Raw genomic sequence first — 15,574 nt, forward strand, 5'->3', positions numbered from 1 at the left:
AAAGGTTAGCATAAGTCAAAACTATAGATACATCATTGATATGTATGTATTTGAGAAGCAAAATCATCAAATGAAACATTAATACAAATATGTCTGATTTTATGATAAAATAAAACAAGAGGAATATATATATATTTTTTCCTTTTTCTGTACACCATGGGCCCTATCATACACCTGGCGCAATGCAGCGCCAAGCACGACGCAACTGTGTTATGCTAGTTTCAGCCCGACGCAGTTATCATTTTCATTTTCATGTCCTGCGCCACATTGTATAAATAGCAAATGCATTTGCATCCATTTGTGCGCCATGGGGTGGTCTGAGGTGTGTTCTGGCGCATTGTTGGACCGTTGCAATTTTGAGGAAACTGAAATAGACTGAGCCATTGACCAACTGAAACCTGGTCTAAAGTCAATTTTATTTACAGAACGTGTTAATGATGTGCGCCTATAGACTCTGCTTATTAGACACACAGCAGCAGCAGCAGCAGCACACAAACATGCCAAATATTAAAAATAAAAAGGATTACAATGTAAAAGATTAATATTGTGTACATAAAAATATGGTGGAATCCGGCTTGTGCTGTAGATGTTCTGCTTCTTCACACACGAGCAGATCCATTTCTTCTCTGGGGAAGCGTTCAGTCTTTCCACTTGCAAATTCTGTCATGTAAATAGTGAATCCGCCGTGGCGCGAGGGCAACTGGCTTTTAAAGGGAATGGGAGATGAGACTCTGATTGGTTTATTGCATTTTACACTCAAAACACACCCATTACTCATTAGGAGAACAGGGACAACCCTTTTGGACCTTAAGTGCACTTGTGCCCTGCGCTTTAGACCGTGTGCTTAGATCGTTAAAATAGGGCCCATGTCTTTAAATGCAAAAACGCGTTCTGTGTGAACCAGCCCTAATGGATTTTGACGCAGTGAAAGAGTCTATTCTGTTTAATTAGATTCCATTTTCCATATAAGTATTTATTTTACAAAGACAGTTTTGAAATTACCAAAGAATATAGCTAAACTAATGAAAATATGTTTACTGTTTACATATTAAATAATTCAGGTGAATGGAATATATAGGGTTTAAAATGGAATATTTCAGAATTATTGGCATACACTTAAAATACCAAAAGCATATTAGGTTGGTTATGATAATTTGCTATTTGAATTAAGAATTTCCAACTTGATTTTTTAACATTCAGACATTTTCATTAATAAACAAATTAACTCTAGCCGAAAAAAAAGAAAATTATATTAATAAACATGAACTTTTTTCATTTTTGCAAAATCAACTTGGTTAATCCGTAGATTTGTTGGTATTGAAAATCTTGAAGGCTATCTTTTCAACTTCACTGTTCTGACCACATTCAAAAAGACAGGCAAAGTACTTTTGATCCCCACACTCTGCCAGATCTGAGTATCCACTTGGACCTTCATTGATGCACTGCATGGGTTCCCATTGTATAATGGGATCCAACGGTGATTTATTCACATAGATTGTGAGATCCTTTCTCTCTTTTTTATCAGATGGATGAGAATAGAGCAGCCATGTATTCATTTTCAGAACACTGCCTTGGCAACCATTACCAGTCTCTATCAGCGGTGCAGCTGTAAGCTTGTTAAAAGTTTCTCCTCCACTCCTGCTTAGAGCCTGGACTCTGAGGTCGGATGTACTTCGAGCATTGCAGTACAGTTTGTTGTCTATCTCAGCCATCTGACACTCACCAGACTTATCTTCCATTTGTTCTCCTACATGCCAAGTGCTTCCTTTATCTTCACTGTAGAATGCAAATGCATGTGATACGGGGGAACAACATGATGAACAACATAATGAACAACAGAATAAACATAAGGAATAAAAATAATACGCATATGCTAAGATAATCAGTCTCTTGTTCTCCATTTGAACACCATGTCCTGGTCCAACAGCAAAGGTGGCCCAGTGTTTCTCCTTTTCACTGATCACATCTTTCAAATTCGTAAAATCACTCCAGCTTCTGCCAGTGTCCTTACTGGTTATGTAACAAAGTTGTGCCCTGTTCTTTTTTGTTTTTATTTGATACTCTTCAGAGACACCAATGGGAACACAAATAAAAAACAGGAAGAGCGTATCAGAATCTTTCTCATAGACCGGACATGGATTCATGCTGCGGTGGCCAGGTAGACAAGCTAAACCGAGCACACATTCACTTTCCCACTGAAATAAAAACATGACATCATGTGAAAACAATCTATGAAATAGTTCAGTTGTGAAGAAAATTGTCTGTTATGAAAAACATTTTACGATTTTGGTTAAACGTGTCTTGTACCTCAACTTCCTTCTCGTCATTCTTCCACAATCCTCTTCTCATAACAAGCACATCTGCATCAATGTCTCTAGGACTTTTCCGCTTTTCAGCGAAGGCAAGGTAGGTTTGTTCGGCACTGATATAGATGAGAGCTGGAATTCTGTACGTCACTTCTGCCTCCTGTGCGAATAATGTTGTTGCTGGTGTGTCGTCAAGAGAAATTGAATTGCTGATTGAAGATGTATTGTTACCCATTGTAAAATTCTAGCCCTATAAACAGAAAGAATAAATAGTAGAAGTATCAGTAACAGTATCACCGTGCACTTCAGCCACGTGTATGAATGTATGAATTACACTTCTTGAGATACCAACTCAAATCAAATCAAAATGATTATGGACCTTTTCTCATAATTACGTTGGCTTGATAAAAAAGACTTTCATTGAGGGGGTCAAAACTTAAAGACAACTGAGAAAGACTGAACACAAACAAAATGCCCCCCAAAAGAAAATCCTATTCTGCAGATTACAAACTGCAGGTAGTAAAATATGCAGCCGAAAACGATAACGATATCGATAATCGAGCAGCAGAAAGAAAGTTTGGAGTGAGTGAGAAACTTGTGAGGGACTGGCGAAAAGCAGAGGTTTCTCTAACTGTAATGAAGAAAACCAAGAAAGCTAATCGCGGCTGAAAGCAAGATGGCCAGAGCTGGAGGAACGAGTCCACAGGTGGGTGCTTGAACAACGCCTGCCGGGAGAAGCTTGTCAACGGTGCAGTTACGTCTCCACGTCCTGGTAGGTGCCAAGGAGATGAATATAAATGACTTTGCAGACGGGCCTTCTTGGCCTTCAACCGCCTCTCTATCTGAGCACGGACAACGCTGTGTCAGAAACCGCCAGCAGACTTCCAAGCCAAGGTCGACAGTTTCCGTGAGTTTGTTGAAAAGCAGGTAACTGAACACAACGTGTCACCGGATCATATTATCAACATGGACGACGAGGTCCCCCTCACGTTTGACATTCAGCCTGTTGTTCTGTGTGCTATTGTGTAGTTGAATAACTTGCCTTTCCAGAGTAAATGTCTGTTCTTGGTCTTGGATTTTGTGAAATAAATTTCTAAATACATGCTGATTAAAGTCCAGTGCGACTTATTTATTATATGTTTTTTTCCTCTTCATGACGCATTTTTTGACTGATGCGGAAAATACGGTAAGACTGGGCTTAGATTAAGTCAGTATTAGGCCTTAGTTCAATTGACCTATTGGTAAGCCCCTCCCCTCGAACGCAGATGAGCCAATGGCAGTTGAGTATTAGTTGTACATGGACCAGAACTCGGACATCTTTAGGTTTCAGCGCCATAGAGAAACATTGGAATTTGTCCAAATTGTTCAAACACATCTTGGGACAATGTGACATTTATGACATTAAGTAGACATTTTATAAACATAAAGATATGTCAGTGCAAGTTGCTTTCAGTTTAAACAGCTCAAACATGCATTTTAGTCTGGGACTAGATTAAGCCTTGTCTGCTGAACTGGGAAAATGTGTAGCTTTATTCCTCAAATATCTCTCACTAGCAAAATCTAGCAATTGGCTTACACTGTAAAATATATGTAAAATAATAATAATTGTGTATATTTTAAGAAAACTTAAGAAAATGTTTTTTATAGTTGTATAGAAAATATTGAAAACTTTTCACTAATAAAACCAAGAGATACATTTTCTTATTTTTTTTTAAGGAAACATACAGTTTTGAGGCTTGAATTGAGGAACCAATTAAGCTGATAAAATTAAGGAAAAAAGGTTACCTATTTATTTTAGGAGAATTAGTTCAATTATGCCATTTTATTTATAGACACCATTGTTAGTTCCCAGCATGCTTTGCACATTGTAAATATTGAAATTATTGTTGTTTTATGTGTTTTTGAGTAAAGGGAAACATCTGTTAATGTTCAGTTATGTTTGACATTTGAAAGAGTTTGTATTATCCTCAAGTTTTGATCGTTACTAATGTGCAGAAGAGTAGGGATTATGGTTAGGTTGTGAATAACTGCATATATTAAAGCTCTTAAACATGTTGTTTTGTTCATTGAGCAACAACTTTGCTATAATGGTAGTGCAGTAACAAGTGTGTTTATGTGCTGTGCTAGCAGCATACAGTCTTTTAATTATATAACACAATATAAATCAAAATCAAATATAAACCGATCATTACCATTCACTTGAATTCACACAATTGTGAGAGTCAACTTAAAATAAAAAAGCATATTTCACTTAAAATATTAAAAAAAGTAATCATAGACTAAATAATTTAGGGGATTTTACATGATTTATTCAGGTAGATTCCATGAAAGAAATCAAGCCTTAACTCAAAAATACCATGTGTAATATTGTTACCATAATTATTTTAAGTAGCACATACATTTTTTTACATGCCAAAACATGCTAACATTATGCTAATTCATGTTATCAATGTGATAAGACATTCTAATTTATGCTAGCAACATGCTAATTCACGTTAGCAACATGTTATTTCATGCTAATAACATGTACATTTATGCTAACAATATGCTAATTCATGTTAGCAATCTATTAAGAGTTAGAAACATATTAAAACATGTCAGCAACATGCTAAATCATGCTAGCAATGTGTTAAAAATGCAAGTGACATGCTATTTCATGTTAGCAATGTGTTAAACATGCTAGTAAAATGCTAATCAAAGCTAGCAACATAAAAAAAAACAATATGCTAAAAAAAAAAAGCCAAATTAAAGTTTGTCTGCAAAGATGTTTTTTTTTTCTTCTTCTGGGACAAAATTCAGACTGCATCTCTATTTTAGAACTATTACTCCACAACCACCAAACTCGGCTCAGACCTTCAGACTGTTTGTGTGACGTAGTGTGCCCCTTACCAAAAAGAAGTATAGGCTACTTCAAGTTCATTTCATGAAGTATACTTGAGTAATGCTAAGTATATTTTAATGTATACTTTATATAGTGACTATACCAATGTCAATGTACTAGCAGTAAACTTGCAAGTGTTCTATTTTAATATTGCTTGGGACTTAATTGGCCCACTTTTAGTATAAAAAGTATACATTTAAGTGTTCTTAAAAGTAAACTTTGAGTGCACAACTAGTTTAGTTCTCAGTAGTTTTATACTGCAGTTTAGAAGTTTTATACTGCAAGTATAGCCTACTTGTACGTTTTCTTTAAGTGAACATAACATCAAACTTAAGCCGCTTTCACACAGCGCATTGATCCTGGGAAATTGCCGGGAAATTGCCAGAGTGCTTTCTGTGTGAATGCAAACACGTACTTGGCAAAGACATACTTGACCACACCTGGTTTCATCACAGCTGGAAACATTGTCAACAAAAAGCGCTCAGCACTCGTTGCAGATCAAGTTGAGCTTCTAGTGTTTTTGATGAACAGTAGAGTATGTAGATGTAATGAGTACAAGTGGACTGTTTCTGAATGGCAGTTTGCTATTTTGTGTTCATGTAGTTCATTAGGCTGTCTGTTGAAGTGTTTTCTCAGGTTACTGATGCTCGAACACAGCTTTATGCACTATTGTAGTCTAATTGTCCTTGCATGCACATTATCATTAAGGAAATTATATTTTATTTAAGAACAATTGTTTGAAACTAATGCACTTTAAAAAGTGAATGTCATTTTTATTTCAATAAAAGATGCAATGCTTGATTTGGTTTATATTTGTTTTGAGCTCGCTTGCACCCACTTGTGGGCATAGGAGTCGATACAACATTCTTTTTTTCCCCTTTAACATTAACTATTGTCTTTAGAATTATAATTCGAATTTTGCTAATATTTTAAGAAAGAAATTCGAATTTACCTTTTCAGCCATTTTGACAGCCCTTACGCACATGCCATCGCACTGACATCCTGACGTCACATGTCTTTACGGGATTTTTACAGACTCACAGATTCCGGAAAATCACTGGCAGTGTGAATGAATGGGACACATTATCCGTGTATTTTCCGGAATCTCTGTGTGGAAGGGGCTTTATAGTTTACAATTTATATGTTATTTTTGCACTTTAAGTATACTACTATGTTTCTATTTTGGTATAATTTTAACTAACTAATTTTAAAAACAACCTTTTTATTAACACTTGAATGTCGATAAGTTTATTTATTTATTTATTTATCTATTTTTAAGAAGTCAACACTTTAAACAAAAAGCTGAGAAAATTGCATTTTTATTCAAAGACTTCGTCCGGATGGGATTCCGAACAATGATCAAAATAGATGCAATAGAACGAGTCCCGCGAACACCCTCGAAGCTTCACAGTCCTTTAGCTCATCCTGGGTTGACATTTCATTCGGTAACATTAGGCAGTTTTGATTTATATGCTGTTTAATGTTGATGATAACATTATTTTACATTTGTGTGAACAATCTTCTATCGCTTGTTTCAGCTTCTTCTTCTCCTGTGTTTTGATCCGGAGATTCTGTACTCTTTCAGAAGATGTGTAATAGGCCCCCTACCGCATAATTGTGAAAACACTGATAGCCTGAAATTTCAAAGTAAATTCCAAAGTACACCACCAGTGGACTAGCCTACTCAAAAATTCAGATACTCAGAATTAGGAACATATCAGTTTTCTTTATAAATCAATATTTTCAAAGAACTTTCTTGTTTTTAGTTTAAAAGAAGTAGAGTAAAAGTAAAAGGTTTTTTTTTTTTTTTTTTTTTTGCTTTTGGCCGTAAAGTAAAAAGCACACTTGAAAAAACTACTTTTTCGTAAGGGGCTATATCTTTTCTAACCATTCTGACTTACAGTTTTACTAAAAAACGATGATCAAAACTGATAAAAAAGCGTTAATCTAATTTGCATTCCCACTGAAAAACAAGCTTCTTAGTGCAAAATGTTGCCCATAAATAGTGTTGTGCGCCTTCTTATCAAATTCACATGATCAACCTCTCCTCTATTTTGCTTGGGAACTAATGTGGTCGGTACGTCTCTCACCGTCCAAGAAGTGCCTCGCCGACCTCTCCGGCGGTGTGAATGTACAGTTAGGCTCAATTAAACTTCCATTCTATGTACTATTTCAAAGCCATTAAGACTAATTTAAACTCAAACTCTAAACTCATAAACTCTAAATTCTAAACTCAAACTAAAAAACTCAAACACTCATAAACTCAAACACTCATAAACTCTAAACTCAAACACTCAAACTCTAAACTCAAACACTTAAACTCTAAACTCAAACACTCAAACTCTAAACTCAAACACTCATAAACTCTAAACTCAAACACTTAAACTCTAAACTCAAACACTCAAACACTCATAAACTCAAACACTCATAAACTCAAACACTCAAACACTCAAACTCAAACACTCATAAACTCAAACACTCATAAACTCTAAACTCAAACACTCAAACTCTAAACTCAAACACTCATAAACTCTAAACTCAAACACTCATAAACTCAAACACTCATAAACTCAAACACTCATAAACTCTAAACTCAAACACTCATAAACTCAAACACTCATAAACTCTAAACTCTAAACTCAAACACTCATAAACTCAAACACTCATAAACTCTAAACTCAAACACTCATAAACTCAAACACTCATAAACTCAAACACTCATAAACTCTAAACTCAAACACTCATAAACTCAAACACTCATAAACTCTAAACTCTAAACTCAAACACTCATAAACTCAAACACTCATAAACTCTAAACTCTAAACTCAAACACTCATAAACTCTAAACTCAAACACTTAAACTCTAAACTCAAACACTCAAAAACTCTAAACTCAAACACTCATAAACTCAAACACTCATAAACTCTAAACTCAAACACTCAAACTCTAAACTCAAACACTCATAAACTCAAACACTCATAAACGCAAACACTCATAAACTCTAAAATCTAAACTCAAACACTCATAAACTCTAAACTCTAAACTCAAACACTCAAACTCTAAACTCAAACACTCATAAACTCAAACACTCATAAACTCAAACTCATAAACTCAAACTCTCATAAACTCAACTCAAACACTCATAAACTCTAAACTCAAACACTCATAAACTCAAACACTCATAAACTCTAAACTCAAACACTCATAAACTCTAAACTCAAACACTCATAAACTCTAAACTCAAACACTCATAAACTCTAAACTCAAACACTCATAAACTCTAAACTCTAAACTCAAACACTCATAAACTCTAAACTCAAACACTCATAAACTCTAAACTCAAACACTCATAAACTCTAAACTCAAACACTCATAAACTCTAAACTCAAACACTCATAAACTCTAAACTCAAACACTCATAAACTCTAAACTCAAACACTCATAAACTTAAACTCTTAACTAGTAAACTCATAAACTCAAACTCTCAATTCATAAACTTTAAATTCATAAACTCAAAATCAAACTCTAAACTCATAAACTCAAACTCTAAACTATCTCTAAACAAAATCTATGTATCTATATTTTAAAACTACAAACTAAAACTTAAACTATTTCAAACTGAAAACCTTCAAACTTTAAAACTACAAACTTTCTGGCTAGGCTTTTTCAAGCCAACTTAAAGGTTGTCAACAAACATTTTATATTGTTATTATTACAGTTACTATTTCTGTCCTTGTTGATAATTCTCCATTAGACTATAAGAAGCAATACTCACAGAAATTATGTTTCCTGCAGCAGGAGCAAATGATTCTTACAGCAGGGTTGTGTCACCACAAACACTCTTATAAGGTCTGACCAAAACATGCTGAGCATCCTGTATTTATTATCATATATCAACCAGGGGCGGCGCTGGGTCCTGAATGATTAAGCCCCGAATGTTTAGCCTGGAACAGGTCCCTGAGCTTATGGGAAATATGATAAGAATAAAGTAAATATTGGTTGTTTTATCTTAGTTCAGAGCAGTCTCTGACTTGTGATAGTTGAAATCTGTCTCTCCCTCCTTCCCTCCCTCCTGCACACACCCACACCCACACACCCACACACACCACATAAGTGATTCAGCCTATCCTAGAATATCTCCAGGTGTTGCACAATCTCACAGCAATTGCAGTTTTTCTGAATTTCTAAAACACATTTCTTGAAACCATCACTCACTTTCTCAAAACCTTTAACACAAAACCAAATTTTCAAACCACATTCAGAGAACTTCTGACTCTTCTGGCAAAATCAAACAATTGCCTCAAAACCATTTTATCTGTGCTCAAAATCAAACAAAACGTGGCATTAGTGATATGATTTAAAACTTCAGCGTTTTACATTGGGATCATAATGGATGCTCAATTATGACATATTTCAAACAGAGGCACTGAAGATTTGCATTCACTTAAAATGTTTTTAGAAGTTTGCTTGTTCATATAATCTTTGAGTATGATGAAGGTAAGTAGATGTGACATGCTGTCCAAGATAGAGGGTTCAAGATACAACTCCAGCAGTAAAGGACTACTTAAATAAGTTTGTAACAAATTAATAGAAATAAAACATAAGAGCAGAGGAGGGTTGGAGGAAGAACTGTCATGGTAGTGAGGAAAGCAGCTGGCTATATACTTTTGCAAAAGAAAAAAAAAATATATTAACAACAAAAATGTAATAATGGCACAAAACTTCTTTGCATAATTATCAATGAATATGTTTGGCTAGATGATAATACATTAGAAAGCATTTCAGTGACCTTCACTACCATTCAAAAGTTTTGGGTTGGTAAATTTTTTTTAAATGTTTTTGAACATTTAAATGTTTATGTCACAAAGGCTACATTTATTCAGTCAAAAATACAGTAAAAACTGTAATACTGTAAAAAAAATTATTGCAATCAATAAAAATTTAATTTATTTATATTTCATGAGTGACATTTTAGCATTATTACTTCAGTCTTTAGTGTCACATGATCAGGGCCGGAGTGGGACTCATTTTCAGCCCTGGAGTTTCACGACTGACTATATTAAAATAATGTAATTAAAACCTCCGTATAAAAGTGTGCAATAGTGCACTGTTCTCTACAGCCTTTTAATTCATTGTATTTTTCAATCATTTTCTATTCAGTGCAAAATGCAAATACAGTAGCCTAAGTGTTGCTTCACGCAGTGGTCACCAACCCTTTCAAGCCCAAGATCCCTGAACTCGGCCTTGATGAAAGGCTAGATCTACCTATAGATTTTTCATGGCAATTCCGATACCAGCTGCCTTTTTTTTTTTAGATCATTTTTTTTTTTAATTTAATATTTATATTTTTCTTCCTATATTTCGAGCATCACGAACAGTGATCTTGCTGTGTCTGGTATTCTCTCTGCTGCACGTCTGCGCTCTCCTCTTTGCTTCTGTAACCCAGGGTAATAATTGAAAAGGTTTCATTTCATATATATTTATTTCATGTGCACGCTATAATGTATATTGTTGTGAAAAAGTACTATGCTTGTTAAATTGATGGGGTATTTATTATTCTAATGTTCAGCCAATCGTGCTCACTTGTCCATGTCGAGTGTCCAATCAGTGCTCTTGATTAAAGTGAAGAGGGCGGGAAGAAGAAAGAGCAATGGTGAACTAGGAAGAAGGAGTATAGCACGTGTGAGACGAGCGTGCGATCATCTGGTGTCATATTGTTTCACAAAAATATAGTGTAAATAATGCTGTAATGTGTTACAACAGTTTCTGTAATTAGTGGGTTGTCAAAACTAGAACATAAACTTATACTACAGAGACAGCTAATAACTATTTCTCCACTAAATATTCCTGGTTGTTTATTCCAGCCTCCATTTACTAATACAGCGGATGGACTGTTTACAGAGACTGAACAGTGTCTATCTTGCTCGGCTGGATTGTGTGTTCGGTTGGCGAGTCGTCAGTGCGAGGATTCGTGGTAGTTTCCGACGATGATGATTCCAGATAAACTTCTGAGTTAACGGCAGAGGTGGGAACAAGTCACACATGTTCAAGTCACAAGTAAGTCTCAAGTCCCTACCATCAAGTCTCAAGCAAGCCTAAGTCACAGTACACACAAACCTACCAAGTCAGTGTTCACTTCAAGCAAGTAAAGTCCAAGGCCGTAACCAGGGTTTGAAAATTAGTGAGGTCCGGGGTGAGGTGCAGGGCCGGATTAAGAATTCAGAGGCCCCTGGCCACAATCAATGTCTTATGCCCCCCCTTAGGTAGGCCAAATGTATAGTTTGTCCAAGGACATTTTAATTTTGCATTAAGAGTTTTAGTTTACTGACTTAAAAGGAACTTTGTTGTACTATGCTGGAGTAAAGTTCATAAATGATCGATCTTTCCCATAGGATTTTGTAAAACTATGTTGGGTAAACCTCTGTCCCTCTAGGGGGGTTCGGGGGCATGCTCCCCCGTAAGAAAATTTTGTACATTTTAAGGTTAAATGCATCAATCTGGTGGTCTTTGAGAGCTCAAAATTAAGAGCTTCAACGGGCTTCAACCCATGAACTGTGCACAAAGAAAAAACATTGACTACCTGGACATTAAAGGGGGCTCAAACATATTTTTTAGTTATGATATGGAGTTTCAGTCTACATTACATTATAACTGGTGTTTTAGTATGCCAAACAATTAGTATAATAATAATATAATAATGATTTAGATAATTATTCCTATTAAAATCCATATAGCCTATAATGAAAATGAATATTTCAAAAGTATACTTTACATTACACTATAGGAAAATTACAATACTTTTGTCCTAATGTCTTCACTTGCAAGAAATAAACTCTTTGATCGCGTGAGCAAAGTGCGCACTTTTCTTTAAATCACGCAGCACAAACATAATGCCCATATAGGATACTTAAATTCTTGTGCTGTTTTATAAAAGCACAAAACCATATCACGGTTTCGATATTAGTTCGTTGGCAAAATATAACGCTAGAGACCTTTATGTTAGGCTATACATTTTACATCTCATGTGTATTGGGAAAAGGGAGAAGAGCGAGTTCGGCAAAAGGCGGATTCGAACTCGAGTCGAACGCTTCAAAAGCTACTGAGTTTCAAGCACCTCACGCACGCCCAACGACCCATGCCACTGTAGCTATTTAGTAGAAGGTGTCTTTTTTTTGCTAAAAAGACAGGCACTTAGTGCAAATTACGCTCCATTATCGGAAATGTAAAAGAAAAAAAAAGTTCATTGGCACTTTTTGGTCATTTCATGAATTACAAATTGACATCAAATGTTGTTGCATCATGCTTGTAGTTTCTTTTGCGCTTTATTTACAAATTATAATAAAGTGACATAAAGCGCTCTGCCGCATTTTTTATAGTCTATGCTTACAACACGCTCTCAAGCCCCGTTCACTGATCTACCTTCTCGCAGCGACATAAATTGCAAACACACATGACGCGGTTTAAACGGCTAATTAATCATTCAGAGAGCTTGACATTTTATTTTTGAATATAAAAAAATGACCGAGGTCCAGACCTCGGTGACCTCATAGCTGGCTACGGCCATGGTAAAGTCAAGTCCTGCTAAGGGTCAATTCAAGTTACAATACCAAACAGAACAAAAGTAGAGATTATATTGCCCTCAACCTTATTCATTTTTCCCACAGAAATTGTTACCTTTCTAATACATTTATATCGTAATATTAATAATATTATTTATTATAGCATGTATTTATGATTATCAAAATTTTGAATTATTATTATTATAATAACAATTATACGAATATAAATGTTGAAGATAAAACATTTAAAGGTAAATTCACAACTGTGACGCATTAATTATGTAGCCTGGCTCCGCCCTCCTACGTACTTCCGCTCAATTTTCATGTTCCTTCAGTACGTCGTCTGGGTTTGCGTAATATTCTCAGGTTTTCTCCGACCAATTTTTTACCGGTTTGCGTCACGACCAAATGTTAGCGATTGGTTATGGCAGATCCAGAGTGGCTCCAATAGTTTTAATCTTCAACAGAGTACCCGCCTTCAAGGACGTTAATGCTTGTCAATGGAGGGTGGCCAGACTCTCTGTAATGAAATATACAAAATTCTGGTAGGACCAGGCTATTAATTATATTGGTTTTATAGTAAATGTCATATGTTTAACTTTGCTTACATATTTTTTTTATGGAATATCACCGGCAGAAATTAACTTTCCCATTAATGGCCAATATTTGACCCCTTAAATTGATTTCCAGGGGCATTTTTTTTTCTAACCTTGCATGTACACTGCAACAGCATAAATAATAATAATTTTAGCATATCTAAATTTAGCATTTAGAGATGCTAAAAAAATTATAATAATATTTTTAATTATGATATTTAACCCGCCAGTAGGTGGCGCCAAATCACCGTCTTAATGAATGAGTCGTAGAAGCATTCATTCAACTGATTTGTTCTAAATGGCAGATTCATTCTGGAACTAAGCAACTAGGTCACTCAATCACAAAAACCCCGGATTCGTTCAAAAACGCATAACTCTTAACTCTTTTTCTGTGGCTTGTTTGGAACTATTGTCATTGGAGAAATAGAGCAAAAACAGAGAATATCTACAATATTATGTCTAAAATGTCATTACAATATTCACTCTTTGTTTACTGAACTGTTGTATAAAATCATTGTCACATTTGCAATTGCACTAATATTCTGGGAATATTGTTTAATATCATATAAAAAATAACTCATGCTAGGGCCATTTTTTCCAGCACATCTTGAACTGTGGGTGCATTATTCTGCTGGCATTTTGCCCCCCAATCCCCTGTAACGTCTGACCCTGCTTCTAGAGAAACATAACACACGACAAAACATCATTAACAGTTTTATATGTTGTTTTTCATCATTGAAAAAGCTACATATTTGGAAAGAAAGCACTATGATTTGAAAGAAGCTGTGGCAAATTTCTGAATTTATGCATGTTATACAAAACATATGCCATCATTAATTGTCATTTGAATCTATTGACAGCCGCCCTTAAGCTACATCTGAAAACATAATTTTGTATAAAGAGGAATGCTGTTTTGACCACTATTCTCTAGATTTAACGTTAGTCAAATTAACTATACCTAATATACCTAATACAAAACATAATTTCTCTCCCACTGAGGAAAGAAAGACATGGATATCTTGGATGGCATTGGGGTGAGTAAATTATTAGGACATTTTCATTTTGGGGTGAACTAATCCTTTAAATTTGCAACTCGAGTCAAGACATGCGACTCGAGTCCCCCATCTCTGGTTCACGGGAGTGCCTGGAATTCCTTTGGCCCTGAGGAAATCACTGCGATCGTGGGTTTGACGGACATCACTGGGAGACGAAACACACTTACTGGATACATTAATAGAAAGTAAATGTATATGATTTGACTTAGCTTAAAGTACATTCTTTTACTTTTGCTTAATCTTTATAATGTCCAATCAGTATTTTCAAACAAATTTCTGATCTTTCAGTGCTGAGAAAGGTGAGAAGTTTCTTTGGAACTCAGGAAAGATGTTTAGGGTCTTGCAAAAGACACTTAAAACATGATTTCTCTCTCTCTCTCTCTCTCTCTCTCTCTCTCTCTCTCTCTCTCTCTCTCTCTCTCTCTCTCTCTCTCTCTGAATGGTGTGGTGTTCTTGCTTTTTGACATCTCGACATTAGTCTTTTGAGAAATATCTGTTGGAATGTAATGAAAAACATGCTTGATTTCTGGAAATGGTAGGGAGAGATAGATTGCATTAGTTCTCCTGTTTGACACAATCTTAAAGAGCTGTGTTGGAAAAAAATGATCTGTTTTCATGGGGATTTTTTTTTTTTTTTTTTTTTTTTTATAACTGTTATTTATTACATTCAATAATCTTGCACATGTCACATGGCTATTGTCCAGCAAAAATCTGGTGATTTCCAAGTTACCGCCCATCAATGGGGATTTGAACTCTCATATGGATCCATCATGTTTACCGGATTGGGTGGGCAAATAATCAGAATTCAAATTATAATAAAGAAAAATGAACATAACAGTTAATAAACACTTCTATTATCTCTGAGGAAATATTCTAGAATAACGTGTAGGAGAGCTCTCTTGCAGTGAGCTAGAGTGTGAGACAGAAAGAGGTTTGAGTCTCAAACAGAGTCTGACTAATCAGGAAACATGTCACACTGTTTGTTCACTTGGTTGATCAGCAAAGCAAGGGGAAGTTCCTCCTTGTTATCCACAAGAGCACTGTGACCTCTTGGGCCACATCTGCAAAACTAGATAGCAGACTGTGGTGGTTTCAACACCTTTGGTGCAAAAGGACAGAAAAAAAAAACATTTTTTTATCATGTTTCTAGACAACACATGATGGAAAATCCTGGTAT

General features: G+C 35.4%; 1 protein-coding gene across 1 annotated transcript; it reads right to left on the minus strand.

The window, feature by feature from the left end:
* Positions 1–397: 397 nt before the first annotated feature.
* On the minus strand, positions 398–9,075 carry LOC308701168 (sialidase-3-like). Its single transcript, XM_081383300.1, has 3 exons — positions 8,963–9,075; positions 2,308–2,556; positions 398–2,195 (listed from the first exon to the last, which is right to left on the minus strand). Exons 2-3 carry the CDS (start codon positions 2,539–2,541, stop codon positions 1,296–1,298), a joined length of 1,134 nt encoding a protein of 377 aa, XP_081239426.1. The 5' UTR covers positions 2,542–2,556; positions 8,963–9,075; the 3' UTR covers positions 398–1,295.
* Between the last annotated feature and the right edge of the window lie 6,499 nt (positions 9,076–15,574).

This window comes from Scardinius erythrophthalmus, assembly GCF_964197995.2.
Source record: "Scardinius erythrophthalmus genome assembly, chromosome: 13".
Lineage (NCBI taxonomy): Eukaryota > Metazoa > Chordata > Actinopteri > Cypriniformes > Leuciscidae > Scardinius > Scardinius erythrophthalmus.